Below are 27411 nucleotides of genomic sequence, written 5' to 3'. Positions count from 1 at the left end.
AGAAAAACTGCAAACCCTGACTAATCGGAAGGAGCCACGCTTTGGGCATCGGTCATCGCACCTGGACAGCTGCGATTGGTGGACTTCGGTTCCCCCCGCGAGTCCCCATTGGGTGCCGTGAGTGCGTGGTGCGGCGCGATTGGTAGGTTCTTGTGTCCCAACCCCCGCCCGCGAGAAGTGGGGGTGAAAAGCGGCCAGACCTGCTTGGGGTGTAGTGGGCGGACCGCACGGCAAGAGGTGTGAGGATCTGGCTCCAGGGTTGGGGGGTGGAGGCGGCTCCTGCGATCGAAAGCGACTGGAGACTCACCGGCCGCACGCCATGAGGGCCCTGTGGGTGCTGGGCCTCTGCTGCGTCCTGCTGACCTTCGGTGAGTGATTCTGGAGGAGCAGACGCCCCCCCCTCCACACGCGCGGCCGCTTCTCGAAGGTTCCGGGGGCGTTGAACCTGGGAGGGGGGCGATCCCAGGGCCTGTGGTGGGCCGAAGGACGTCGCCTTTCCTCGAAAGAGGACTAGGGGATTACGTTTATTCTCTTCTACCTTTGGAATTAAAAAAGAATATAATCATCTTAAGTTCCCTGCAGGACTAATAGTATCTCGCCCGGGGGTCTCAGCGACCTCGGGGAGGGGCCTCACTGGGGCTCGGGCTCCCCCGGGAGCTGTGCGAGTCCCGTCTCCCCCCCACCACCCCGAAGGACTTTTTTGGCCACCGCAACCTTGGGCCACCCCAGCTTTCCCGACCCCGAATTCCCCAGACTCCGGCTCCTCGCAAGCGCGTGTCCTTTCTTAGATGTCGGCGTCGGGGGCGTGAGGCCTGGGGCCAGCGGAATGGCAAAGTCAGCGTGTTTGATTCGGTTTTGGTGGAGCTCGGTTCTTCACATTTCTCCCCCTTCTCATGCCTATGGGCTCAATTTCAGTTCCTCTCGCCAGAGGTTGCATAAATCCTGTTTGTATTCTGACCTGTGATAACGAAGGCCGAAGTTTTGGCTTGGACAGTTGGGAGGCCTTGGCTCGGCTTGCGAGCAACACGTGTGGGTGTAAAAGAGGCCTGGCATCAGTCTGCTTAGCGTTATTTATAAAAGATCGGAGACACGCGTTTAGAAGTGGTGGCTGCCTCCGTATTTCAGAATCTACGGGGCACCTCAGCATCTGAACTTATAAATAGATGTGCTGTCTTGGCTTTACCTTTGGTATTTAAGCCAGGGACTGTGCACTCTTTCATCCCCACCTCCCTTATTTACCAGCTGAATTTTGCGATCCTTACCCTTCCATATTTGATCATCCTCCTTGGAGAAGTGCAATGTTGAAGAGTTTTCCCATGTTAAATCTTTCTTCAGGGTCGGTCAGAGCTGATGCTGAGGTTGATGTGGATGGTACAGTAGAAGCGGATCTGGGTAAAAGCAGAGAAGGCTCAAGGACGGATGATGAAGTAGTACAGAGGTTTGTGTTCATTTAAACTTACCTACACAGATAAGCCCTGCGAACCTTGTGAGTTATGGTCACTTCTTAAGTATCTCTTCTCTGAAAGTCCAGATAAAGTCTAACTAACACCCTTGTATTTAATACCTGGTGAGTTATGTGCATACATACCTCCTAACTTGTACCTAGAAGTGATTAAACTGAGTGAATTCCTTTGAAAACTATATTGCAGAATACTAGCACCATAAACTTTGTAAGACTAGAAAAGACTTTCAGTTGGATTTGTATTCATTAACTGTGTATACCTCGTAAGTTTAAAAATGGGGTTTCTGTCAGTTGAAGAGTATTTTAAAATTTGGCCTCTTGGGACTTAGTGACAGTTTTGAAGTCCTCACTGTGGAAGATAAATGAGTAGGAAAAGTTGGGATTTATTTTTCTGGCAATTTTAAGAACCCAGTATTTCCAATACAATATTAAAGGTAGGCTACTGCTGTGCTAACATAATGAGATGGTATATCAGTAATATTTTATAAAGGTTTCCGTTTTAACTCCCAAGACAATATTCAGAGGCCACTGTGCTCTCATCATAGTTCCTCTAGTTTTGAAGGGAGCTAAGCCATGCTATATTTGCTTATCTGATTTCCTTAGAGAGGAAGAAGCTATTCAGTTGGATGGCTTAAATGCATCACAAATAAGAGAACTTAGAGAGAAATCGGAAAAGTTTGCCTTCCAAGCTGAAGTTAACAGGATGATGAAACTGATCATCAATTCATTGTATAAAAATAAAGAGGTAAGCAACATGTGGTTAGAGTATTTTGTCTCTGTATGTTGGCATACTTGTTTACTTAAATTTGCATAATTTGCTGTGAAAGTAATGTAGTATCCAAGTAAGTAGTAACAACCTTTAAATACTTAGTAAGTCCAAGAATTGTTGATAGATATCTGGGGAGAAAGAGGGTATCAGACATGTACTTTTTTCTTTACCTCCAAACAGGTTCATGGCCTGATGATAGTTGTGAGTCTAGGCCAGGCGTGGTGGCTCAGGCCTGTAATCCCAACACTTCGGGAGGCCGAGGTGTGCTTATCACGAGATCAGGAGATCGAGAACAACCTGGCTAACACAGTGAAACTCTGTCTCTACTAAAACTACAAAAAATAATTAGCCAGGCATGGTAGTGCACACCTGTAGTCCCAGCTATTTGGAGGCTGAGGCAGAAGAATCACTTGAACCCGGGAGGCGGAGGTTGCAGTGAGCTGAGATCACGCCACTGCACTCCAGCCTGGGTGACAGAGCGAGGCTCTGTCTTAAAAAAAGAAAAAAAAAAAGTTGTGAATCTAAGAGCAGTCACGTAAACTAAACTTTTTGCATTGCATACCTGAAGATCACTGTTAGGTGAGTAGTGTTACTACCCTTACCAGTTAATGTATCCCTTATAGTTGCCACATTTCTTTGTGTAAGGAGCTAGGCTTTATTATTTTTTTTTTTGATCAAAAGAGTAATGCCACTCCTTTACCATAAGAAGTCTTAAATCCTTAAAGAGTGCTTTTATAAGGTAGAGAGAAGAAATAAAATGGGTTTGGCATAAAATTGAATGTCTTAATGCATATTGAAGATAATACAAGTGTACTACCTCTGGCTTCCATTTAGATTTTCCTAAGAGAACTGATTTCAAATGCTTCCGACGCTTTAGATAAAATAAGGCTAATATCACTGACTGATGAAAATGCTCTTTCTGGAAATGAGGAACTAACAGTCAAAATTAAGGTAAGTGTAAAGCAGGTTTTCTTTCTTTTAAAAGAAAAGGAATTCTTAGAGAATCCATATTAGTCAAGACAGGCTAGATTATATTGCAGTGACAAAAATCTCCCAAGTCTCAGTGGCTTGAGAGTCAGCAAACTATGGTCACATCTGACTTGACTTGTTTTTATAAGCAGTTTTATTTGAATGCAGCGATGCCCATTTGTTTATGATCTGTGACTGCTTCTGTGCTTCAACAGCAGAGTTGAGTTGTTGTAGCAGAGAACATAAGTCTCCCGAAGCCTAAAATATTTGCTCTGTGGCCCTTTACAGAAAAAATTTGCCAGGCCCTGGCTTAAATCATTGATCACAGGCTGCCTGTGGCCTTTGCCGTGCCTCATCCTCACGCAGCCATCTGGAGTGTAGCGGGTTGCCATGGTGCAGAGCAAACATAGAGGGTCTCATACTATTATAGTGAATGGCTCATCCTGAAAGCAAAGCTCTCCTTTACAATTCATTGGCCAGAACTAGTCACATGGCCTTAGCCATTCTTAAATTTGGGAGAAAGTAAAATCCTCCTAAATTCCTGGAAGGCAGAGTGCCAGAGTGAAAAATATTAATGATCCATAACAGATTCCAAATAGAGGAATCATTCAAGTTTTGTTTTCTATTAAAGAAATGGGCAAAACATAAAATTATATTTTTCTTGAATTGTTTTCCTTCAAAGGTAACTTGATTTAGGTCAGTCTCTAACCTTTGACTTTTAGGCCAGTCTGCCCATTAATATTAATACTTTCTCAAATACATAAATTACTTTAAGATGTACACTTTCAGAAAAGGCCATAAAAAACTATGTAGAAGAAAATATCTCAGTTTAGTTTTCTGTATTAGAATAGATGGGACTCAAAGCTGGTTAGTTTCTCAATATTTGCTTGGCATAATGTAAATATTAAATACAACTATCTGGTTCTTGTCTTGCTTTTAGTGTGATAAGGAGAAGAACCTGCTGCATGTCACAGATACTGGTGTAGGAATGACCAGAGAAGAGCTGGTTAAAAACCTTGGTACCATAGCCAAATCTGGGACAAGCGAGTTTTTAAACAAAATGACCGAAGCACAGGAAGATGGCCAGTCAACTTCTGAATTGATTGGCCAGTTTGGTGTCGGTTTCTATTCCGCCTTCCTTGTAGCAGATAAGGTTATAGTCACATCAAAACACAACAACGATACCCAGCACATCTGGGAGTCCGACTCCAATGAATTTTCTGTAATTGCTGACCCAAGAGGAAACACTCTAGGACGGGGAACGACAATTACGTGAGTATGACTGATTCCTAATAAGAATTAATAGTCATGCTGAGGATCTTGACTCTCCAGTTCACTCTCTGAGCAAATGACTTATTCTGGGCTTTAATTTTTCTGCCTATGAAATGAGGAAACAGAACTGTTACCACTTGAAGAAATATTTGAGGACCTGCAAAGGGCCAGGCACAAAGGTTTGTGATTGCTATTGTATATGGAGGGTATAAAGTAGAAAATACCTACGGAGAAGGTGTGGCTTGGTCAATCAGTTTCCCAGGTTAGAAGAGTAGTTTGTCTGTGCAGCATCCTAAATAAAGGCATGGAGGCACAGCATGCTCACTAGATGAACAGAGTTCTTGGTGGTCGTTGCAGATAGAACATGATGAACTTTTTAAGATTCTCAAGGTGGTGTGGAGGAGGCGAGGATTAGACAAGGAGAGATTCTTTGGAGGAACCATTGAAAATATTCAATAAGAGTGGTAGCAACGAGGGCTGGGCTGGCTTGTGGAGATAAAGGGCTTAAAGTTCATGAAAGTTGTAAAAGCTCTAGAATAAAACTAAGATTCCTTTTAAGCCAATAACTGTTGTTTGTATAGATGAGAACAGAGCCAGTGCCCTACACTAGCTCTCGTTGCTTGTAGCACTGTGACGTAGACAGGGCAGCTTTTGGTCTTTTTAAAACTTTACCATCTTGGAGATAAGGATTCCTTATTTCAGAGGTCAGTTGGCTTGCCAACTCCTGCTGAGTAACAGAAGGTGCCTACAGCTTCTTTTTTTTTTTTTTTTTTTTTCTTAATTCTATTTAAAATTTTCTTAACATTAAGGAAAAGCAGCACATACTTATCATTGTAACAAACTTTCTTCATCCTAGAAAGTAACCTTTCCTGTTACATGTGTTCTTTTAATGAAGACTAATTAGATGACTGCCTTTTAGTACTTTTGTAACTTGTGTTCCCAATTTACCTTTCCCTGCCTTCTTACTAACACTGATATCTCCAGGTCTCATTTGGAGGCATCACTAAGAGTTATGCCTCAGTGCCCTCTCTTTTAAAGCTCTGTGCTAGCTGTTAGAGAAGCATAGGTAAATCATTCCTAAAGAAAGAAAGTGATGTCCCAAGAGGTGTTAATGTCAGGTTGCTAAGAAGCAGGTGAAATTATCTGGATATAAGTCCCAGGAAGGCAAACATTTTGTTGGAAGCTCCATTCCCAGAGCCTAACACTTAATTGGCAGCTATTTGTGTGAATGAGTGAGGTTAAACAGGACACTTCAATGCAGGTAAGATGCAACCTATGCAGTACCTAGTTTCCATGACCATGCATATCTTTTTAAAAATTTCCTGTGCCCACTTCTTAAATGTTGATACGCATTTTCTCCAAGTTAAGTTTCAGCCCTTTTCTCATTGTCCATATGATCCTTATGTAGTCTTATGTGCTGCCACGGCCTCAGGTTCCATCTCTAGTTCTCAGAGTTATAGTCTTAGCCTAGATCAGGAGTCAGCAAACTTTTTCTTAAAAGAGCCAGCTAGTAGGAAAAAAAGATTAAAGAAAAAGCAGCAACAAAAAAGAGCCAGCTAGTAAATATTTTTAGCTTGTGAGCTGTTTGGTCAGATGTCCCATCTCTGTTTAGCTTAAAAGCAGCCATAGGCCATACATAAGGATGTGTCCCAGCCAGATGTGGTGGCTTATGCCGGTAATCCCAACACATTGGGAGGCTGAGGTGCGAGGATCACTTGAACCCAGGAGTTTAAGGTCAGACTGGGCAACAAAGTGGGATACCATCTCTACCAAAAAAAAAAAAAAAAATACAAAAATTAGCTGGGCATGGTAGTGCATGCCTGTAGTCCCAGCTACTCAGGAGGCTGAAGTAGGAGGATTGCTTGAGTCGGGGAGGTCAAGGCTGCAGTGAACCATGACCACGCCACTGTACATGATCACTGCTGGGTGACAGAGTGAGACCCACATCCCGCGCCCCATCCCGCACCCCACCAAAAAAAGATGTGTCTCAGTAAAATTTCCAGTGGGTGCCAGCAATAGTTATAGTTTGCCAACCCCTTGTCTAGGTCTCACTGCTGGGCTCCGTGTTCGTGTATTTAAGTGCCTTTTAAATGCTTCTACCTAAGTTAATCTACCCAGCAGCTTCTACTTACATTCAAAGCTGAACTCTTAATCCCCAAATCACTAGATCACGTGCCCTGAGACCAGCGGCCTAGTCACTCACTAGGTTTTGTCGTCATATCATGGCTACTTACTGGCCAGGTACCACTAAACTAATAAGCCTTTTGAGACAGGGAGGGAACCACAGATAGGCCATTCCCCATACTTAATTGGAGACACAAATATCAAGATGTGGGCTACCTACTGTGCTTAAGAGTAGGTTTTAGGCTGGGCACAGTGGCTCACACTTGTAATCCCTACAACTGCCCGGTAGAAATTTAGGTAATGGTGGAAATGTTCTATATGTGCACTTCCTAGTTTGGCAACCACCAGCCACATGTGACTATTGAGTACTTGGAATGTAGCAATGTGACTGGAACTGAACTGTATATTTTATTTAAATAAGTCACATGTGCCCGGTGGCTACCATTTTGGATAGGGAGATATAAATAATCCAGATTAATTTTCTAGCTTTTTTAAGGAAAATGTTTTTATTAATTAGGAATAGTTATCTACAATAATCATTAGATTTCTAGAATAACAGTAAAAGCTATGAGAGTGCATGATTCTATTTTTCTCCAGAATTTTTCAGTGCTTTCTCACCTTGACAAATGAAAAAAAAAACAATCTATTCAGAAGGTTGGGAATATTTTCATTTTCTACAGTTATTCTCCACTTGGGGTAATGTAGAGGAGATTCTTCGCTTTACTGAATCTCTGTATGTGTTAACATTTTAGCCCACAAACCCTTATTGGTGATGGAGAGTTAACAAATAATTAGGACATCTTGGATTACACAGAACTGCCGGCTATTACCATGGTATTTAGATGAATTTATAATCTCATATCCTAAATGTTAGATGTCACTAAACTTCCAATTTTTCTTGCAGCCTTGTCCTAAAAGAAGAAGCATCTGATTACCTTGAATTGGATACAATTAAAAATCTCGTCAAAAAATATTCACAGTTCATAAACTTTCCTATTTATGTATGGAGCAGCAAGGTAAATCCATATTGATTAAAAACTTATATGTATTACTTTGGCACGTATTTAAATATTAAACACTAAAAGAATGAAGGCAGGCTGGGCACAGTGGCTCACGCCTGTAATCCCAGCACTTTGAGAGGCCAAGGCACGTGGATCACTTCAGGTCAGGAGTTCGAGACCAGCCTGGCCAACATGGCAAAACCCCGTCTCTACTAGAACTACAAAAAAATTAGCTGGGTGTGGTGGCACTTGCCTATAGTCCCAGCTACTTGGGAGGCTGAGGCAGGAGAATCGCTTAAACCCAGGAGATAAAGGTTGCAGTAAGCTAAGATTGCCCCACTGCATTCCAGCCTTGGCGACAAAGTGAGACTCTGTCTCAGAAAAAAAAAAAAGAATGAAGGCAAAGTGTGGTATATTAGTTGAGGATACATACCTTCAGGGTGTTCTTACAAAGACCTATTTTTTGGTAACGTTATGTCATATTCTGTAGACAGGATTGTTAAACAAATGAGTTTAACCATATTCTCCTTTTATTTCAACAGACTGAAACTGTTGAGGAGCCCATGGAGGAAGAAGAAGCAGCAAAAGAAGAGAAAGAAGAATCTGATGATGAAGCTGCAGTAGAGGAAGAAGAAGAAGAAAAGAAACCAAAGACTAAAAAGGTAAAGTCTGCTTCATCTCCCTGAGTAAGATGTTGTTTAACATGTATGGGCAAAACCAGGAAAACCCAAGTCTGCACTGGCTGTTTTGAGGTCAGCTTCAGTTCTTAAAGTTCTACCTTCTCCAGGTGCTAAGTCCATGGAGCCAGCTTTTAAAATGAGGCCTATGTTTCTATGTTGAGTACCTTGTCTGGTAGAAAGTTTTAAATATCAAACCCAGGTCATTTTTATGAAGAGTTTTCTGACTCTTATATATTGCCTAGGACTGGTGGCTTATATGTTTGGAATTTTAAAATATTAAAAAGCTTTCTGAGTCCTCTTTTGTCCTTTTATGATGTAGGGATTAACTATAAAAATAGTTCTGCCTTGCTTAGGTAGCAGAGTAAGAAGTATTGGTTGTGGTGGTTGAGAAATATTTTTGTAAAATGTTGGATTAAGTCATGAAATAGGAATATGTAACATGTAATTCCTTCTAATCTCAAAACAACTATTTACAAGAAATATTTTTGCTAGTTAAAAATAACAAAAAAACTTACTTGGCTTTTCATCAGTTAACAATTGTCTTTTTGAATTAAATATTGAGAAAAATACTTTGCTTTTGATGGGAGTTGGCAGAAACCTTACTAGATAACAGGTATCTTTTGGTGCCTTTTTTTTTTTTTTTCTTTAATCTGGAGACAGAGTCTCTGCCACCTAGTCTGGAGTGCAGTGGCACGATCATAGCTCCCTTCAAACTTTGAACTCCTAGGCTTAAGCAGTCCTTTTGCCTCAGCCTCCCAAGTAGCTAAGACTACAGGCACACACCAACAGGACTGGCTAATTTTTAAAATTTTTTTGAGACGGAGGTTTTGCCTGGACTGGTCTTGAACTCCTGTGCTCAAACAGTACCCTGGCCTCCCAAAGTGCTAGAATTGCAGGTGTGAGCCACCACGCCAGGCCTCTGGTTCCATATATATTCTTTTGAAATCTGAAGCCATGGTTACTGCTAGGGTAATCTTGATGAGTGCTAAGAGAGACTAATCAAATACTATAATAACTTCAGGTTGAAAAAACTGTGTGGGACTGGGAACTTATGAATGATATCAAACCAATATGGCAGAGACCATCAAAAGAAGTAGAAGATGATGAATACAAAGCTTTCTACAAATCATTTTCAAAGGTAAATATTTATAATTCCCTAGCTTCTGGTAATTAATGAGTAGACAAAATTATCATCCTGTTAGTTTAATTGTATATGGTATATGACCATGAATATGAGATGGTTCATTCCTATTTTTTCCCAGCGAGAAAATTCAAAGAAAAGACCTTTAGGCCAACTATAATATATCTATTTCTGGCTTATTGACCTAATCAGTTAAATTTTATATGAAGCTTTGAGATTGGCATCTCAGTAGAGAATTTAAGAGTAATTGGTTTCCAGAACACACCATTTTTACTTAAATTGAATTATTACGCTCATCACTACTTCAAAATTGCAGCAGTTATTACATTGAGTCCTAGTTCGTAGTTAATATAATAGTGAAACATTACAAAATCAAGAATGTTTGAAACAGTTTTGTGGCTGTTTAAACGAATTGGTTTCCTTTTTATTCCTGTGTATTTTGTAATATGTGATTTTTTAAAAAATTATTTTGAGAAGGCATCTGTAGGCTTCACCAGCTTGCCAAGGATTTTGTGTGACAAAAAAAGATTAAGAACCACCTACATAGGTAGATGTGTGATTTCCACCACAAAACCCGTAAAACATGAAATCATGTTAAGTGGCTTTCGTCTTTAAAGAGCTTGCTTATGACATCAAACACTTACTGTGAGATCCTTTGCCTATGTTTCCTTACCTATTTTTTTTTTCTTTTACTGATCCCTTCTTGAAACTCTTAAAAATGCAAAACTAGCATTAAGGTGGTTTCAAGTCAATGTTTCCCCAGCAGCATTTGGTATGAGTAATAGAATGCTCTAGTGGACTTACCCATAGCTAAATAAAACTTCATATTCTGTGTCTGTATTTGTTGTTTTCTCTATTCCATAGCCTTTAAATTTCAGCTCTTGAAACACTGTTGCTTCTTCCTTCACTTTTATTTCCATAAACTCTAAAGTTTTAGTGTCTATCAACTTGTTTTATATTAAGGCAGCTGTATTAGAAATACAATTAATGTAGCTGGGCGCAGTGGCTCAAGCCTGTAATCCCAGCACTTTGGGAGGCCGAGGCGGGCAGATCACAAGGTCAAGAAATCGAGAACATCCTGGCTGACATGGTGAAACCCCGTCTTTTTTAAAAAAAAAAAAAAAAGAAAAAGAAAAAGAAAGAAAGAAATATAATTAATGTGAGCCACACATACGACTTTAAATTTTTTAGAAGCCATACAAAAAAAGGGAACCATGAAATGTTAATGTAATTTATTTAACCCAGCATATGCCAAATAGTATTATTTCACCATATAATCAATACAAAAACAAATAAGACATTTTACATCCTTTTAAAGATTTTGTACTATGCTGTCAAAATGTATTTTACACTTATCAGCACATCTGAATTTGAACTACCTACGTTTCAAATGTTTAACAGCCATATGTGTGGTACAGTAATAGATAATGCAAATCAACAGAATTTCTGATTTTGTTTTACAGGATTTACATACATCTTTGTGGCCACTGCTAGAGCTAAATTCCACAGAAGAAACATGTTCTTGAGTACTTACTGTAGTTCAAGGGTACACTGAAGTGTTGTATATAATTTTGTCATTTAGGCAAGGTGGTGGTTTTCCTAGTCACTTCTCTCACACATAGGAAACATAAACTCATTCATCCTTCTGCAAGTTTAGGAAATAATGTTATTGACAGTCATTATCAAAACAACCATGTCTAGTGAATTAGAATTGCATTCCTACTCATTTCTTCACTCTACCCTTTTCTTTCTCTTTTTTTTTGAGGGGCGGGGCGGGTAAGGGAAATTTTTTGTTAATTGCTAAACTGAATGTGTACCACGTAGTATATTTCTTAGTTCTTACACTGCTTTTCTCCTGTGTCATTTGAATGACTAAGATGCCAATTTTCCACAGGAAAGTGATGACCCCATGGCTTATATTCACTTTACTGCTGAAGGGGAAGTTACCTTCAAATCAATTTTATTTGTACCCACATCTGCTCCACGTGGTCTATTTGACGAATATGGATCTAAAAAGAGTGATTACATTAAGGTGAGTTTTTAAGTCATATAAACTGCGTTTAAAATTTGAAAGTCTAATTTTTAGGAAGTGACCTTTTTTTTGGTCTCCTTAGCTCTATGTGCGCCGTGTGTTCATCACAGACGACTTCCATGATATGATGCCTAAGTACCTTAATTTTGTCAAGGGTGTGGTAAGTATCTGAAGTTTGGGAGAAGGGGTCATTGTTGTGGGGGTCTGGCAGTGTAGTGTGTTTGTTTGGCTTTGCTTTCTTCCAATGGTTTTATTGCTCACTGAACTTTGTTTTGCCATCTGAAGGTGGACTCAGATGATCTCCCCTTGAATGTGTCCCGTGAGACTCTTCAGCAACATAAACTGCTTAAAGTAAGTGTTTCTGGGAAGAAACTGTCCACTTTGCTGTTTGGGGTTCAGAGGGCAGGCTTCATTTTTAGAGTAACCAGATTTTGGGTCTAGTCCGTGAATCTTCAGATGAACTTGTTTCATTCTGGGCTTATCAGGTCCTAGGAATCTGATTATTTTTCTCCCAACATTTAACAATGAAGTTTCAAAAATCTAGAAAAAATTAAAGAATTGTACAGTGAACATCCATATAGATCCACTGAGTGGTCCACAATTAACATTTTGTCATACAGACTTTATCACTTAGCCACCTTTTTTATTAAGCCTTTCATTAAACCTTTCCCCTCTAATACTTCCATAATTAGAAAACTCCTTAGTTTTTTATCTTTAGTTTTTGATTTTAAAAGTATTTGAAAGTAACATATTTGTTGACTTCATTTAGATCCTAGAGAGTATCAGTGAGCCCTAGGGTTAGAATATAAACATTAAAGCAATCTTGTGGCTATTTGCACAGACAGCTGAGTTTCAGCCCAATGTATGAATGAACAGGAGTGCTTCACCATTTCCTGCCCCTCAATAAATGGCAATGATGATACCATCTTTGTAGCTTTCATACTCCTCCCTGGGTACCTTACATTCTAAAAAGTTTGAGATGAACTTCTCTAATCAGTTATTCTTTCATTGTGTTTAGGTGATTAGGAAAAAGCTTGTTCGCAAAACTCTGGACATGATCAAGAAGATTGCTGATGAGAAATACAATGATACTTTTTGGAAAGAATTTGGTACCAACATCAAGCTTGGTGTGATTGAAGACCACTCAAATCGAACACGTCTTGCTAAACTTCTTAGGTTCCAATCTTCTCATCATCCAACTGACATTACTAGCCTAGACCAGTATGTGGAAAGAATGAAGGAAAAACAAGACAAAATCTACTTCATGGCTGGGTCCAGCAGAAAAGAGGTGAGATGAATGCCAAGTGTTGTCAGCCATTCTGGAATGAAGCTGGGGATTTACAGCCAACTCTTGACGGGAGGAAAGGAAAACTTAATTATGTAACTTGAGTAGTTATAAGTCCTGGGCAGTCACTGACGGGAAGGTCATTTACATTCTCTGAGCCTACTTCACCTGTAAAATGGGGTTTTTACTAATGTATAAACATAGCAGCTGCTAAGATAAACAATATACCAAGGCCAGACCTAGAAAACATTGACTTCTCTTAATTTTGTAGGCTGAATCTTCTCCATTCGTTGAGCGACTTCTGAAAAAGGGCTATGAAGTTATTTACCTCACAGAACCCGTGGATGAATACTGCATTCAGGCTCTTCCTGAATTTGATGGGAAGAGGTTCCAGAATGTTGCCAAGGAAGGAGTGAAATTTGATGAAAGTGAGAAAACTAAGGAGAGTCGCGAAGCAGTTGAGAAAGAATTTGAGCCTCTGCTCAATTGGATGAAAGACAAAGCCCTTAAGGACAAGGTATTGTGGAAATTTTAAATTGTGAAAATATTAGTATCTGCATTTAAGAGAAAGATATTTTGTCAACAAATTAAGCTGCAGCTGGTTACTTTGTAACCATTAGAATGGTAAAATTTTAGTTTAATTAATGTAATTAAATTATTGGGAGACGGCTTAAAACTTGTGACAGTAGTTTAATATTGCTTGGTTAATAACTTTTTATAGATTAAATTTTACATGTTTTTAAAAGCTGGTGTTTAGTTCCTTCTGACTAAAAAAATCATATTATCAAGTAAGCGTCTTCTACAAATTCTCCTAAACCTTAAGGAAAGCTGTTTTTATGACCTGCTTCTATGTTTACAATCTTAAGTGATAAAGTCTTAGAAAGTTGAAATACAATTGCTGAATGACCTTACCTGTTGATATTAATTTATATCTGACTTGATTTCTTTTCCTAAGATTGAAAAGGCTGTGGTGTCTCAGCGCCTGACAGAATCTCCGTGTGCTTTGGTGGCCAGCCAGTATGGATGGTCTGGCAACATGGAAAGAATCATGAAAGCACAAGCGTACCAGACAGGCAAGGACATCTCTACAAAGTAAGCATCCTTGGGAAAGTCCCTGCCAGGGTGTTGGCTCTTACCCATTCTTCCCTTTGGAGATGATACCAGCTTCAAAACAAAGAGTAAAATTGTCTTAAATGTCTACCCCTGTCTACTAGAAGGTAGACAACAAATTTACAAAGGGATTTCTCCTACATTCAATTGAGAAGGAAAAGGTCTTTGACTCATGACTTTATCATATTTATTGTATTTGATATATAAATGGGGATTTTCTTAATCTGTTATGCATACTGTGTCTTTTTTTCTTTTTTGAGACAGAGTCTCACTGTCACTTGGCTGGAGTGTAACAGTGCAATCTCGACTGACTGCAACCTCCACCTTCCAGGTTCAAGCGATTCTCCTGCCTTGGCCTCCCGAGTAGCTGGGACTACAGGCACGCGCCACCATGCTCAGCTAATTTTTGTATTTTTAGTAGAGATGGGATTTCACCATGTTGGCCAGGATGGTCTCAGTCTCGACCTAATAATCTGCCAGCCTCTGCCTCCCAAATGCAGAGATTCATGAACCACTGTGCCTGGCTGCATATTGTCTTTGCTTTTGCATCGGATTATATGCTTAGCCTCATATCTGAATTTATTTTACATTTTCAAATGTAATAGTTGCATATGAGGTTAATCACATTTCTCAATTGAGTTAAGTTCATTTCAAATCATGTCCTCCACACCCTGAAGCATTAAATTATAGGTACCCAGACAGAAAGTCTCTTAAAGTAAATAGTACACAACCTGTGAATTAACAGTATTTCAACTCAAGGGCCTATACCTGGAGGTTTAATGAGTCTTTGGTACCTTTTATTTTCAAGAAATACAGTATTTTATGTTTATGTTTTAATGTCACAGCAATGACCGTGAAAATGACTTCCCTGCTTTCATTCTCTTTCACCTGGGTGTGTTTCCGATATGCTATCTAGTCATCATTCTTTTTTCCCCAAGGCCTAGTTTAAGGATTCTTCTTCTTAAAGCTTTTTCTCACAAACGTAGTTTCCATTGTTGTCATAATTCCAAAATTCATATATGTCTTATGTCTTGACTATAAATTTCATGTAGAGAATAGTGTTCTGTTTATCTGATACCCCACTGCAGCAGTACAAGGGCCATTTAAAACATGTCCACCTATGAATTTCAGGAAATGTTTAATTAATAGGAAGTTACTTTTCATTCAACAAATATGAACACTTACTATGTCACAGGTAGATATAACTCCTGTCTTTTGTAACTTCAGACTAGTGAAAATGACAGATCAAAGCCAGGCATGGTGACTTATTCCTGTTGTCCCCAATACTCGGGAGGCTGAGGCAAGAGGATCAGTCGATCCCAGGACTTCAATACTGCAGTGTGCTGTAATGGCCCTGCACTTAGCTCTAGCCTGGGTAACATAGCTAGACCTGTCTCTTTAAAAAAAAAAAAAAAAAAACGCAAATCAAGTTATAATCCAGGCTCTACATAGATAATGGGTACACCAGGATAGGGATAGATGTGGTTCCTCCGTGTCCTCAGAGCTTTAAACTAGAGAAGAGAGAATAATCACAATGAACAGTAAAATGCTAAGGATTTTGAAGGTATATTCAAAACGCATTTGGAACTGAGTTCAGATAAAAAGTTAATTTTTCTTAGAATCATATTCGTGAAGGCATCATAGAGAAGGTACTATTATTGGAGCAGCACCCAGAGACAACATAGATTTTTCTGGACTCTGGGAGGCAGAGCTACAATTATGATAGTAAAAATAAACTAAGAGGGAACAAACAGGACATTCAGTTCATCCGTTCAGGCATGCTCTTAGGTGCTTTGAACTCATATAAATAATTCCTTTCATTTTTCATCTAACCATGTCCACTCGCACCCTGCCTGCCTCCCCATTAAAAGGGAGCAATATAGGCTGGGCACATGGCTCACATGTCTAATCCCAACACTCTGGGAGACTGAGGTGAGAGGATCACTTGAGGCCATGAGTTCAAGACCAGCCTGTGCAATATAATAATACCATATCTCCACAAAATCTAAGGAAACAATGCAGTCATCCCTTTGTATCCTGGGGTATTGGTTCCAGGACATCCATGGATAACAAAATCCATGCATAGTCAAGTCTCTTATAAAAAGTCATGTTGTATTTGCATATAACCTAGGCCAGGCATCCCCAAACTACGGCCCGGGGCCGCATACGGCCCCTTGAGGCCATTTATCCGGCCCCCCGCCACACTTCAGGAAGGGGCACCTCTTTCATTGGTGGTCAGTGAGAGGAGCACAGTATGTGGCGGCCCTCCAACGGTCTGAGGGACAGTGAACTGGCCCCCTGTGTAAAAAGTTTGGGGACACCTGACCTAGGCACATCTTCTCATATACTTTAATCTGTAGATTAACACCTAATGCAATGTAAGTGCTATATAAATAGCTATTATACTGTGTTGGGTTTTTTATTTTTTGTTTTGTCCTTTCTTAATATTTTTAATCCAAGGTTGATTGATTCTGCAGATAAAGTGGACTGGAAAAGTACAGTCATCCCTAGGTATACAAGAGGGATTGGTTCTAGGACCCCTGCCAAAATCCACACACATATTCTAGTCCCCTAGTCTGCCCTGTGGAACCCGTGTATAGGAAGAGTTGGAGTTCTATATGTATGGATTCCACATCCCAAGAATACAGTATTTTCTATCCGAGTTTGGTTGTTGAATCTGCTGACATGGAGGGTGGGCTGTATTTATTGAGAAAAAATTAGCATATAAGTGGACCCTCAAAGTTCAAACCTATGGTGTTGAAGTGTCAATAGTACATTTTTATTTTTTTTACCAAAAGTTGTTCTCTGTAATTATGAAAGAGTAAGAGAAATGAACCCTAAAATTGGATATGTTTTGTTAATGTTCATTCTTATCCCTTAACAGTTACTATGCAAGTCAGAAGAAAACATTTGAAATTAATCCCAGACACCCACTGATCAGAGACATGCTTCGACGAATTAAGGTAGTGTTACAGGAGTCCTCTTGCTTGTCTTTTAATTTAAATACTTTGTATCTTTTAATATTAATCTGGTGTATCTTCTTGCATCTCAGGAAGATGAAGATGATAAAACAGTTTTGGATCTTGCTGTGGTTTTATTTGAAACAGCAACACTTCGGTCAGGATATCTTTTACCAGACACTAAAGCATATGGAGATAGAATAGAAAGAATGCTTCGCCTCAGTTTGAACATTGACCCTGATGCAAAGGTTTGTATCCCCAACCTTTCCATGGAGGCTGGCGGGCTTTCTTCGTTTCTGTTCTTTCAGAATAGGCTTCTCATGATTGAGGGATGTAGCTTTGAGACATTTGCCTAATTTCTACCTTTTGAAATAATTGTATTGAATGTTTGAATCCCTCTAGTGTTGGACACTGCACTAGAAACTAAGTCTTCCTTCTATGTCCTCTTTCCGTTTTGCCTGCCTCCCTTCGTTAGCTTGACTATTCATTCTAGTTAGAGGATTTACTCTCTGGTTCTGAATAAATAGATGTGACATTAATTAAGATTTTATACATTGAAATGAGCAAAGTGGCAATAAATCCACAGCATTAATGGGCCCATAAATGTTGCATTTAGGTGGAAGAAGAACCCGAAGAAGAACCTGAAGAGACAACAGAAGACACAACAGAAGACACAGAGCAAGATGAAGACGAAGAAATGGATGCAGGTACAGATGAAGAAGAACAAGAAACAGCAAAGGTATAGCATATCAAGAATGTGACTTGCATTTTCAGTTCTTATAAAGTTAGGCAGAGTTTTAGTTCTGACAAAGTTAGGACTGTGTAACTTACAGAAGTCAGACTGTGAGCATTTAAATCATTTCTTTCATGCATGAACCTTCTGTGAGCTAGGGGTTTTTTTTTTTTTCTGCTTTTAATATCTTCTGGGTTTTTTTTTTTTACAGGAATCTACAGTTGAAAAAGATGAATTGTAAATTACACTCTCACCGTTTGGATCCTGTGTGGAGAGGGACTTTGAAATTGAAGTCATTTCTTTTGGGAGAAACTTGTTTTGGATGCCCCCCACCAGTCCCTTTCTCCCCTGCACTGTAAAATGTGGGATTATGGGTCACAGGAAGAAGTGGGTTTTTTAGTTGAATTTTTTTTAACATTCCTCATGAATGTAAATTTGTACTATTTAACTGACTATTCTTGATGTAAAATCTTGTCATGTGTATAAAAATAAAAAAGATCCCAAATACCCAGTGTCTTGACTGTCTTGCACAGAACTGCCTAATACTTGGCTGAATTTTTTTTTTTTTTTTTTTTTAATCACGTCTTTGGTTCTTTTTACTAGAAAAGTGACTCAGGCTTATGAAGATTTTTTTTTTTTCTTTTTTCTTTTTTTTTTTTTTTTGAGAGACAGAGTCCACCACCACTCCCAGCTAATTTTTGTATTTTAGTAGAGATGGGGTTTCACCATCTTGGCCAGGCTGGTCTTGAACTCCCGACCTCCACCCCCCTCAGCCTTCCAAAAGATTTTTTAAAAAAAACAAAGGTTGAGCCAGCCATAGTGGCACAGACCTCTGGTTCCAGCTCTTGAGGAAGCTGAGGCAGAAAGATTATTTGAACTTGGGAGCTGTTGAAAAACCAAAGACTTTTAAAAAGTCTCCCACAGGGAGAAGACAGAATTTCCTTAAAGATTTCCAAATGTATGCAGATACTCCCCCTTTCACAGGGTGAAGCTTAAGAACATGGGCTAGATTTAGTGACTCCTCCTAAAGAAAAGAGTATATAAAGGGAAAAAGAGTAACTTTGCAGTGGAGAAACTTGGCAGACTTACCCAAGTGATCAATGTTAATATCACCAGTGATGTGTGCCCCCAATAGGATGTAAAGTGTACTGTACTTCTGTGATTTCCAAAAACCTGTAACCTGAATCTAATGAGAAAAAGACATATTTGGAATATGTGAAGAGTATTCTTCAAATTTTCCAGGTCATGGAAAAACAGGCTGAGAAGTAATCATGGATGGCAGAAGACTAAGGATACAAGACAACCACTAATAAATGCAGTGGGGTACCCTGGAAATAAAACGGTGTTAAGTGGAAAAACTGGTGAAATCTGAAAGTCCAGAGTCTAGAGCAGGCGTCCCCAAACTGCGGCCCCCTGAGGCCATTTATCCGCCCCCCTCCACCGCACTTCAGGAAGGGGCACCTCTTTCATTGGTGGTCAGTGAGAGGAGCACAGTATGTGGCGGCCCTCCAATGGTCTGAGGGACAGTGAACTGGCCCCCTGTGTAAAAAGTTTGGGGACGCCTGGTCTAGAGTATAGTTGACTATTGTATCAATATTGGGTTTTTTTGTTTGAGACAGTATAACTGTCACCCAGGCTGGAGTGCAGTGGCGTGATCTTGGCTCAACTGCAACCTCCACGTCCTGGGTTCAAGCAGTTCTCCTGCCTCAGCGTCCTGAGTAGCTCCAGCCTGGGAAACAAGTGAAATTCCATCTCAAAAAAAAAAGAAAAATGTACTCTTGTTTAGGGGACAATTTTTAAATTTCACTAGTTTTTTACAGCCAACTGAAATGGTAGTCTTAAGTTTTTGTTGTTTTTACTATGGGCTAGAGAGAGATGTCTTAGCTGTATATTCAAGGATGATGTGTATATTAGAAAATTTTGCAAAATTAATTTATGTACTATAGAGTTTCATTAGAGACTACAGTTTTTCTGATGATCTAGTACTCTATGGACTACTGCTCAGGCTTCCCTACCCTCTACCTTAAGGTATTTTTCTAGAATTAGTTTGCAATAATCATTACCAGCCTCCCTGCTAGAGTGTATATCTTCTGAAAACCACCCTGCTTTTCCCTTTATAGTAGAATGGCAGCTCAGTTACAGAAACACGCTATAATTAAGGTATAGCTTCCTTTCATGATATAGGCTTGTATTAATTGCTACTTGTAATGTTTCCCATTTTGGGACCACTATGCATTACCATTGTTAATATTGCTATGATACACTTGTAGAAATCAAAGCCATCAGATCACAATGAATTAGCGATATCTGACACTTTTGCTCCTCAGAATCCTACAATTACAGTTTGTAAATTTCTGTTGTTCCCAGCAGGAAACCATCACACTCCCTCAATTTTTGGTAAAAAATAAACAGCTCAATCATACCTATTTTGCATAAAAACTGTTTAAGTGGCCTAATTTAATTACCAAACAGATTGCAACTGGTCTATCTTGGTCTTTTTTTAAGTTAAAACACATCATTAGTAGGGGATAATATTGCACTGCTTTTAATTTTTAATGCATATATGTTACAGATTTGTTCCTCCAAGAAACACTGAAGTGCAGTTTAGTGGCGGGGGTTGGGGGGTGCGGACGGACCGTGTCTATTAAGGCGCACGCTTGGATCAATACCTGTAGAAGGAAACGGGACTGAGCAGAGGGAGAAGTTAAGCTGCAACGCAGATCCAAAGACAATGTCTATGAAGCCCAGAGGGAGTTGTGGGCCCATCAGAGTTGCCCACCCACTCGTGCTGACATGGCCAGGCCTATTCTACTCTCACCTCCAACAGTCATTGCATTTGGGCCCCTTCAGGAGGCATGACTTTAAGCGAGGCCACTGTAGCCACGGCAATCCTTCCAGAAACCGGCCATTGAAAGCTGCTGGCCTGCCTGATGCTAGGGCAACAAGCCTTCGTTAGGGAGTCTGGATGGCACATTTCCATGACCACTACAATGTATATTTTTCACAACGGGGATCAACTTCAAAGAAGGAAGAAAATGTATCTTAGTGGAAGTCATTTAGAACCAGCACTTAATGAAATAAAGATGGCATTTTCACTCGAGGTAAATTTTTACTTTAATAACCGTAAAACTGATTTTTCACCTTCATGATGTCATTATTTTACCGGAGACTTGGATTCAAATCATGACTCTCTCCCTCAGTAGCAGTAGCCAGACCACTTACTCTGTACCTGTAAAAGGAAGGTATGCGGTGCTTCTAAAATGTCCACTGAGTGATGGTCTATCCTCCTCTTAAGCACAAACTGGCCCTAAAGGGCAGGTCTTTTCTTCACGCAAAAGGTGAGCAATGCCCCTGAGCTTTCATTCTAAGTGATGAGGCAATAATGATTTTGTATCCACAAAATGTATTATCAAAGCTCACCACTTTGGTGTTCATTTACTAAAGTTAGTACAGATTCAGAATTTGAAAATATCAGTTTAGCAATGAGAAATAACTCCACTTAGCAAATTCAATTAATGAAACTAGTTCAGTTTTAAATGATTTTTTTAATGTACATGAAATAAAGACAACCCATATAATGGACTTATAAATATTCTATTTCACATTATATTCAGGACTAAACATCTTCCAAACCATATTCTTGAAGCTGATGATATGTGCTTTGGCAGTTTTCAGGAAATATCAAACTGTAATTAAATTTCAGCATATCAGTTAAACGTCCACTGAGCACCTCCTCTTGCAGTTAGCATTGGACTAAGTGCTTAAGGACAAGTAGTTTGATGCAATAAATTAAGAAACACAAATTTAAGACTTATAATATTATTTGCAGAATTCTTGGCATAGTTATTTAAGTTCCTCCTGTTGAGAAACTTGAGGTTTGTGTTTTCTTTCTTTCAGTCCCAAAAGCTCTGTTTTGAGTTCTCCACGCTTCGGTGGAATTTCAGGTATTGTCTGCAAACAAAACAAAACAAAAAACATAGATGTCTAACCCTTACTTAGGCTGTAATTCAATGTAACCTGAAAGACTTTAAAGAGTAAAACTTAACAAAAAGTCCCCCTGCATGCTACTCAATGATAAATCTTTATCATGAGAACTTCTGGTTGATCTAAGCCCCTTGAGTCTATCATCCTGGCAAGGTCTTAAGTTTTGTACTGCAAGACTCATACAGGGACAGGTGGCATCAGAATCAACTGACAGATTCAGAGCTTTGAATAAAACTTAGCACATTTTCACCAACTACTGACTCTCTACCATGTGCCTGGCATAGAAAACAGGCTTTAAGAATTTATTTACTCAAAAATACTAAGTGCCAATTATATACAAAGCATAAAGCAGTGTGCAAAAATACAAAATCCTTGCATTCAAGGAAAGTATTCTCAGAGTTGTGCATCTATCACCACGATAAATTTTAGAACATTTCACCCCAAAAAGAAACCCCATACTTATAGCAGTCATTTTCATTTCCATATAACCCTCCCCTGAAGAGCCACAGACAACTATTAGTCTTTTTGTCTAAATAGATATGCCTGTTCTGGATATTTTATAAAAATGGAATCATATAATCATATGATTCCATTTTTATAAGAAGCACTCCTTTTTAAAGAAGCCCTCTGTGACTGGCTTCTTTCATGCAGCATAATGTTTTCAAGATTCATCCATGTTGTAGCTTGTATCGGTATTTCATTTTTTATTACTGAATAATGCTCCACTGTGTAGATATACCGTCTATCCATTCATCAGCTAATAGGTATTTGGATTTTCCACCTTTTGGATATTATGAGTAACACTGCTCTGAACATTCATATACAAGTTTCGTGTGGATATGTGTTTTCATGTTTATTGGGTATAAACCTAAAAACAGAATTGCTGCATTATATGGTAACTCCATGTGCTTTTTTTTGTTTGTTTTTTTGAGACGGAGTTTCACTCTTGTTGCCCAGGCTGAAGTGCAATGGTGTGATCTCAGCTCACTGCAAGTTCCACCTCCCGGGTTCAAGCAATTCTCCTGCCTCAGCCTCCCAAGTAGCTGGGATTACAGGCATGCGGCACCACACCTGGCTAATTCTGTATTTTTTTAAGTAGAGACAGGGTATCTCCATGTTGATCAGGCTGGTCTCAAACTCCCAACCTCAGGTGATCTGCCTGCCTCAGTCTCCCAAAGTGCTGGGATTACAGGCATAAGCCACTGCCCCCAGCCAGTAATTCTATGTTTAAAGGCTTGAGGAACTACCAGGCTTTTCTGAAGCCACTGCACCATTTTATACTCCCATCAGCAATGAATGAGGCTTCCAATTTCTTCACATCCTTGACAACACTTGTTATGATCTGTTTTACTATAACCATTGTAGGGGATATGATGTGGTATTTCACTGTGGTTTTGATTTGCCTTTCTCTAGTGGCTAATGATGCTGAGCATCTTTCTGTGTGCTTACTGGTATTCAGAAGATGACTTCAGAAAAAGACATGAAGGAGGATGAGGGAGCCAGCCATGCAGTTACCTAGGAGCATTTCAGGCAGATGGAACCACAAGTACAGAGGACCTAAGGCAGGAGTGTGTCTTCACGTTCAAGGAGAAGCAACGCTGTCAGTATAGCTGGTACAACATATTCAAGGACATGTTAAGAAGAGACAAGGGCAGAGAAAAAAGGGAGTGGGGAGATAAAGTCTCCAGTGTTTTCTACTTTGAAATGGGAAGACACTGGAGAGTTCTGAGAAGAGTGGCATGGCCTCACTCAAGTGGACAGAGATGACAACGGTGGCTTTATTGAGAATAGACCACAGGAGACCAAGAGTGGAAGGCAGAAGACAGGTCAGAAAGCTATTATAATAACAGGTGAAAGCTGACTGACAGTAGATTGAATTGGGTAGTAGCAACAGAGGTGGGGAGAAGCAGGCACATCTGGATGTACTTTTCAGGTTAATCAAGTGGGATTTGCTGATACGTACAGTATGAGAGAGGAATTAAGGACGACTCCTAGCCTTCAACTTGAACTAGAACAGAGTCATCTCCTTTGCTATTCCAATGAGCTGAGCTGGACAACTAAACAAAGCACCTGTAGCAGTGTTCCCCAAGATAGCACTGAGCACAAGTCTAGGCAGTCATCGTGGTCTCCTCTGCTCTTGACTCTGCCCAGACCTTCCAGCTCTCAGACTGAAAGACTTGTGATCCAGCTTTGTTACAAAAAACAAAGTGGTTGACAATAGTGACAGTAATTGCTGGAGCAATACCAAAAGACATAGGTAAAGAACATATAAATGTTAATAAAGCACACTGCTTCCTATACACAGTCAGCTACCTGGGCCTTCAAGTTCCAATATAGATATCCCATTGCCAATGTCACCACCCAATCAAACTGAGGTGGCCTGAGACTCTTCAGTATGACCCTTCTAAAGACTCTGGCTTCATTCTATCTCCTCCCAAGGTACAGGTAGCTGCTGCTGTAACAACCCTTGCACACTCCCAATTATAATGAAATGGGTGAATCAAACGTCAACTTCCCAAGGTCAAATCACAGGCATTCCTTCTTTTGCAAGGCCTGCCTGATGTCTATTCCTGCACAAGCTATAGTCTAAACTGCATTTCTGTGAAAGGTTCTTGTCACTTTGTGTCCACTAGGTATCCTTGATGCTCAGTAGAACCCTTTTTAAAAGAGAAGCACTTTGAAGTGGTAAGAAAGAGCTCTTGCAGCACTGTCTATACAAAAACTACATACTACCTAAATGTCAATAAGGGATTGATCAAATAATATATGTCATAGCTATATTATGAAATACTATGCAATAGCTAAAAGGAAGATTTAATATATACAAATGTCTATCTATGTAGATATTAACCAAAACAGGGAAGCTGCAAAGAAATGTGTACATGAACTCCTATTCACATGAAGGAAAGACACTCTACAAACTGTATGTGCACATGCATGCACAGGTGCATTAGTCCATGCTGCATTGCTATAAAGGAATACATGAGACTGGGTAATTTATAAAGAAAACAGGTGTATTTGGCTCATGGTTCTGTACAAGCATGGCACCAGCATCAGTCCAGCTTTTGGTGAGGCCTCAGAAAGCCTTAACTCATGACAGAAGGCAAAGTAGGAGCAGGCGTGACACATGGCAAGAAAGGGAGTAAGAGAGAGAGGCCAGGCTCTTCTAAACAATCAGCTCTCATGAACTAGTAAAGTGAGAACTCACTCATCACCACAGGGAGGGCACCAAGCCATTCATGAGGGATTCGTCCCCATGACCCAAATACCTCCCACCAGGCCCTACTTCCAACACTGGGGATCATATTTCAGCATGCAATTTGGAGGTGTCAAATACCCATATCAGTGGGCATTCAACAACAGTGAGAGGTAGCGAAGGATATACATCAAACAAGAAACAGTAGTTACATGTGGGGAGCAGATGGGAGAGAGGGGGTTATAAGAGGAGATTTTCACTTTTTACTCTACATACTTAAATTCAGTTTGAGTGTTTTACAATGGTACTGAATTATTTTATTCAGTAAATAACAGGAGCAAAAGAGAGACATACCAAACAGAAAGCTTGGGCTTCAGATCCTTAAATCAATGTCTCATTAAGCGATGTGACCTTGAGAAATCACCTTCACTTTTCTGAACCTGTTTCTCAAAATTGTAATGACAATTAACTGATATTAAAAATACAAATGGGCCAGGCATGCCTGTAACCCCAGCACTTTGGGAGGCAGAGATGGGCGGATCACTTAAGGCCAGAAGCTCAAGACCAGCCAGTCCAACACAGTGAAACCCCATCTCTACTAAACAATAGAAAAAATTAGCCATGCATGGTAATGTGTGCCTGAAATCCCAACTATTCAGGAGGCTGAGGCATGAGATTTGCTTGAACCTGGAAGGCAGAGGTTGCAGTGAGCTGAGATCACGCCACTGCACTCCAGCCTGGGCGACAGAGTGAGACATTGTCTCAAAAAATAAAAATAAAACACAAGTGCAAATATGAATGGAGCCAGGCACAGTGGCTCACACCCATAATCCCAGCACTTTCAGAGGCCAAGGTGGGGACTGCTTGAAGTCAGGAGCTGGAGACCAGCCGGAGCAACACTTTGAGACCTTGTCTCTACAAAAAAATTTTAAAATTAGTCAGGTGTGATGGTGCACATTTGCCATCCCAGCTACTTAGGAGGCTGAGGCAGGAGGATTGATTGAGCCCAGAAACGTGAGGCTGCAGTGAGCTCTGATTGCACCATTGTACTCCAACCTGGGCAAGAGAATAACTGTCTTTAATTTTTTTTTAATTATTTTTCAATAAAAAATTCTTTAAAAAGAAACCCAAATGGTTGATTTTCTGTAAGTGTTACCTGTCCAGGCAGAGTCCACACAGAAATGACTGCTCCCAACCCTGTGCTCCAACCCACTATTCACGCCTATGACATAACAGCATTCTTGTAATTATTTGCACCATACTCTCATATCCACCTCCCTGTGACTATACTTTCTGAAAAGAACCTTTAATTCCAGTTCCTAATTCAATGAATGCTTATTAAAATCAATTAAAATTTCTCCCTCCTTTGAATACCTATATTCACTCATCCTTCATTCAACAAGTATTTATTGAGTGTCTGCTACATCCCAAGCAGTTGAGATACAAGAGTGAACCAGACAGACACAGTCTGGAGCTTACATTCTACTGAAGCAAACTAACAAAGAACAAATAAATAAACAAAACAACTGCAAACTGCAGACAAGTGCTCTATGGAAACAAAGGATGAGACAAATCTCAGAGGAGGAATTCTTTGGGAGCTAGCCTAGGGACCCTCATTGCTAATGGAGAGACTTGAGCTAAGACTTGACAGTTTTGAAGAAGGAAACTAGGCCAAATTGTGGGGGGCGGTGGGAGCACGCCAAGGATAAGAAAAAGAATGGCCCCGAAATGGGGACAGGTTTAATGAGTTTGAGAAACAGCAAGGAAGCAGGCGTGAATGTTAAGAGGAGGAAGAAGTGGTCAAATGGTAGCAGATGGGCCACAGGTAGCAGCGGCCAGACTGTGTAAGACCTCACAGGCCATGCATTGCCCTCGATGCAATGGGATGCCATCCGAAGGTTTTGGGCCCAGGGCAAATGTGATCCTAATTTCGTTTAAGATCACTTTTGCTGCCACGAGGAGAATAGAGTGGTCCAGGAGCATTTGCATTGCTATAAAGGAATGCCTAAGCCTGGGTAATTTACCAAGAAAAAAGGTGTATTTGGCTCGTAAATAAAATATGAGCCGTCCCGCACTCACCAGGTCTGGTCGGTAGTACCTGTGCACCACTTCTGCCCCCGCGCACATGGCCAGGAAGCTGGCTGCGAGCATTTTCACGTAGGTGGACATGGGCACGCCCGCGGGCATGGTCGGTGGGCTGGACGGGGAGGGAAGGGGTGGTGTCAAAGGTTTCGGCTCGCGACTACACCGAGTCGGGGCTGAGGCGCTCCAGTGAGCGCTGGACCCGAGACACATGGCGGAGGGGGTGCGGGACGTGCGCGGTCACGACACCTGGGTTCCCGCCCAACCCCGAGCTTCGGTGTCCTCATTTACGACCTGAGGTCACGGAGAGGACGGACGCCACTTCCAGGCCGAGGCCCAGCCCCAGTCGTTTACCAGTGAAGGGCGCCGGCCTGCGGCATTAAAGGGAGCTCTGGCTCAGCAATCGGAAGAGCGACGCCAGGTGGTTTCCCCGCGCCCCTTCTGCCTCTAGGAGAAGAGCTAACTGTGGACATGTGCTCGCTTCTACTAAAACTGGAACTGTGGACTTCACTCCCCTCTGCCCCTATGCACACGCTCTAGAAGAAACTTTACCGGGAACTGCAGGAGTGCTGGGCAGCGGGTCTAAGGGCTGACGGAGTGGACGGAGCAGA

The 27411-nt window shown here is 40.5% G+C and overlaps 2 protein-coding genes across 2 annotated transcripts; one reads left to right on the top strand and one right to left on the bottom strand.

The window, feature by feature from the left end:
* The first annotated feature begins 282 nt into the window (after positions 1–282).
* Positions 283–18045, top strand: HSP90B1 (heat shock protein 90 beta family member 1). The gene is made up of 18 exons (XM_003929623.4): positions 283–368; positions 1336–1438; positions 2066–2207; positions 3066–3182; positions 4141–4472; positions 7501–7612; positions 8140–8259; positions 9299–9415; positions 11313–11450; positions 11533–11610; positions 11736–11801; positions 12469–12738; positions 13007–13252; positions 13691–13827; positions 16730–16808; positions 16898–17053; positions 17422–17544; positions 17750–18045. The coding sequence occupies exons 1-18, from the start codon at positions 320–322 to the stop codon at positions 17777–17779; spliced, it is 2415 nt and encodes an 804-aa protein (XP_003929672.2). The 5' UTR covers positions 283–319; the 3' UTR covers positions 17780–18045.
* Positions 10532–27346, bottom strand: UQCC6 (ubiquinol-cytochrome c reductase complex assembly factor 6). The gene is made up of 2 exons (XM_003929626.4): positions 26798–27346; positions 10532–21489 (listed from the first exon to the last, which is right to left on the bottom strand). Exons 1-2 carry the CDS (start codon positions 27011–27013, stop codon positions 21382–21384), a joined length of 324 nt encoding a protein of 107 aa, XP_003929675.2. The 5' UTR covers positions 27014–27346; the 3' UTR covers positions 10532–21381.
* Positions 27347–27411: the final 65 nt, after the last annotated feature.

Source organism: Saimiri boliviensis, chromosome 7, assembly GCF_048565385.1.
Source record: "Saimiri boliviensis isolate mSaiBol1 chromosome 7, mSaiBol1.pri, whole genome shotgun sequence".
NCBI lineage: Eukaryota > Metazoa > Chordata > Mammalia > Primates > Cebidae > Saimiri > Saimiri boliviensis.
Note: the sequence above shows the minus strand (reverse complement) of the source record. Positions and strands in the feature narration are given on the sequence as shown.